This window comes from Vicia villosa, unplaced genomic scaffold (assembly GCF_029867415.1).
Source record: "Vicia villosa cultivar HV-30 ecotype Madison, WI unplaced genomic scaffold, Vvil1.0 ctg.001067F_1_1, whole genome shotgun sequence".
NCBI lineage: Eukaryota > Viridiplantae > Streptophyta > Magnoliopsida > Fabales > Fabaceae > Vicia > Vicia villosa.
In genome coordinates, this window is record NW_026705469.1 from 259780 (window position 1) to 262000 (window position 2221).

At 30.9% G+C, this 2221-nt stretch overlaps 1 protein-coding gene across 1 annotated transcript; it reads right to left on the bottom strand.

Moving 5' to 3' along the window:
* LOC131633053 (F-box/FBD/LRR-repeat protein At1g13570-like) lies at window positions 1-2008 on the bottom strand. Its single transcript, XM_058903764.1, has 4 exons — window positions 1702-2008; window positions 766-1517; window positions 506-661; window positions 1-412 (listed from the first exon to the last, which is right to left on the bottom strand). Exons 2-4 carry the CDS (start codon window positions 1513-1515, stop codon window positions 116-118), a joined length of 1203 nt encoding a protein of 400 aa, XP_058759747.1. The 5' UTR covers window positions 1516-1517; window positions 1702-2008; the 3' UTR covers window positions 1-115.
* Between the last annotated feature and the right edge of the window lie 213 nt (window positions 2009-2221).

Below are 2221 nucleotides of genomic sequence, written 5' to 3' on the forward strand. Positions count from 1 at the left end.
TATAAATCACGTCTTGAAATAAATTAATGTTGAATTGAAGGTACATAATAAAGGAAAGACAAGAATTAAAAATTAAAATAAAATATATTTCACAATTGAATATCTATCTATCTATCTATGAATGAGTGAGTTTAACTTGTGCCTTTTGGGATGCTCGTTCCATCAATAACAAGTCTTGCGAAATGTTTAACATTATCCTCGCATCCGATTGCATTTCATAAGGAAGTTCAAAAGTAAGAGTCTTCAACGACGAGGAATTTGCAAGAATGAACCGTGCCAAACTCAATGCATGTTGACTTCTACTTCTAACTACGATTTTAACCTCCCCAAGTTTACTAAGGCAACAACAACTGCACTCTAACTTTTCCGAAGGGTCAGGCGCTTGATTCTCATAACCAATGCCATAATAAGTCTACAATATGAAGAAAAAAACTAGAGTCAACAGATGACAACAAAAAGACAAGCTAACTTAGCTAAGAAGTATATGCATATGGTGTTATGTTACCTGTATAACAATTTCCACGAGGTTAGAAGCACTTTTGAGTATACTAATAATATACAGAAGTTCTTTTCTTTCATCCAAAATCACATAGTCTAAACTGAGATACTTTAAGTTTATCAGTTGTGATAAAGGAAAGATATTTGCATGTGCATACAACATCTATATGCAAGAAGAAAAAAAAACAAACATATAAGATATATTTGTACTAAAATAAAAACAACTTTAAAGATAAATATTGAAATGGAACATTCGATCAAATTTACCTGCTCGCAAACTAATTCCACATCAAGCCTTTGGAGTATTGGCAAACTTCTATTGAAACGAAATATGCAGTTCTCTTCAATTGAGACAGTGAGATGAGTTAGAGTAGAAGAAGAAATATCAATACATTCATAGCCAGAACATAGCTCAATGGCGAGCTTTTCAAGTAATGGGCAGCCGGGTAGAAGACTCTCAAGTGCACCCGACTCAAATGTAATAAAAAGTAAGTGAAGCTGAAGCAAAGTCTTAAATCCACAAAAACTAGGTGGAATTGACAAGTTAAAATAGAAGAAATACAAGTAAGTCAATCCTTGACAAGAGAAGAGATGAGATGGAGTTCGAACGTGAACTCCCTCATCGTTATCCAGAAAAATGTGTTTAACACCTTTCCTTGACAAAAACAAAAACCACTTATTATGATATTCAAATGTGATTTTGTGCTTGGGATTGCGAGGGAGGTAAAGAATAAATTCATTTATTGGTCCATTATGGAGGAAAAGAATTTCTGTGATAATTCGAGAAAACTCATGGGCAGGATTATCAAGGTTATCAAACAATTCGTAAAATTCTTCACCAAACTTAAATCGCGGGACTGAAGTCCACATATACCTCCATTTTCTAGACAAAATGCTGGTCTTAACTAGATCTTTAACGATCATATGTTGTAGGATGCAATCAATCACATTACCAGGTAAGTCACTAATTCGATCAATATCATTACCATAATTGACCTTGTGGTTGGACTGAGTCATAACTGAAATACAAAAAAACATAATGAAATAATATAGTATTAGCATGCTAAATCAGAATCAAATAATAATTAATATCCAATCTGATAGCAAGAGATATTATAATATACAATCAACCAAAACAAACTTTGATATAATAACAATAATAATTATGATATAAATGAAATATTAAAGGTTTTTGATTCTTACCGGGAACAACTTTGATTGATTTCAAACTCGACAATGGAGATCCAGGAGTTTGATTTCAGAAATTAAAGTAGAATCGATTTCGATTTTAGAGTTGAAACTCAAGACCAATTTTGACGGTCAAATTCGAAATCGATTTTGGGGATTTGGGTTTCGACGGTGGAAATCGATTCAAATCAAAATAGGTTTAGACTTTGTTTGGTTTATGAGGGAAAACAAGAATGAAATTGAAAATCAAATTTGAAAAAATTGAATTGAAAATTTGGTTTCTGGGTAATAATTGAAAGGACACGCTAACCTAAAATATACTTTTTATTGCTAACTTTTTTTTGGACTAATAATATTTTTGTTTCATTATTATATGTTTTTCCCTACATATGTATACTAAAAAGTTAAAATATATAATTCACCATAAATTTTGTGTCGTTTTTTTTAAAAAAAGTTTAAGTGCGATATTTTCTAATGTCATCATGTTGACACTATTAAAAATTAATATTTTACTTATATTTTTATATCTTATTAT

What these genes read in the sequence shown, in the direction of transcription:
- LOC131633053 (XM_058903764.1), bottom strand. Translation starts at nt 1,515, where the DNA reads ATGACTCAGTCCAACCACAAGGTCAATTATGGTAATGATATTGATCGA. An exon ending in TGGAATTAGTTTGCGAGCAG is followed by an intron (nt 662 to 765) that starts GTAAATTTGATC and finishes TCTTGCATATAG; the next exon opens with ATGTTGTATGCACATGCAAA. An exon ending in TCGTGGAAATTGTTATACAG is followed by an intron (nt 413 to 505) that starts GTAACATAACAC and finishes TTCATATTGTAG; the next exon opens with ACTTATTATGGCATTGGTTA.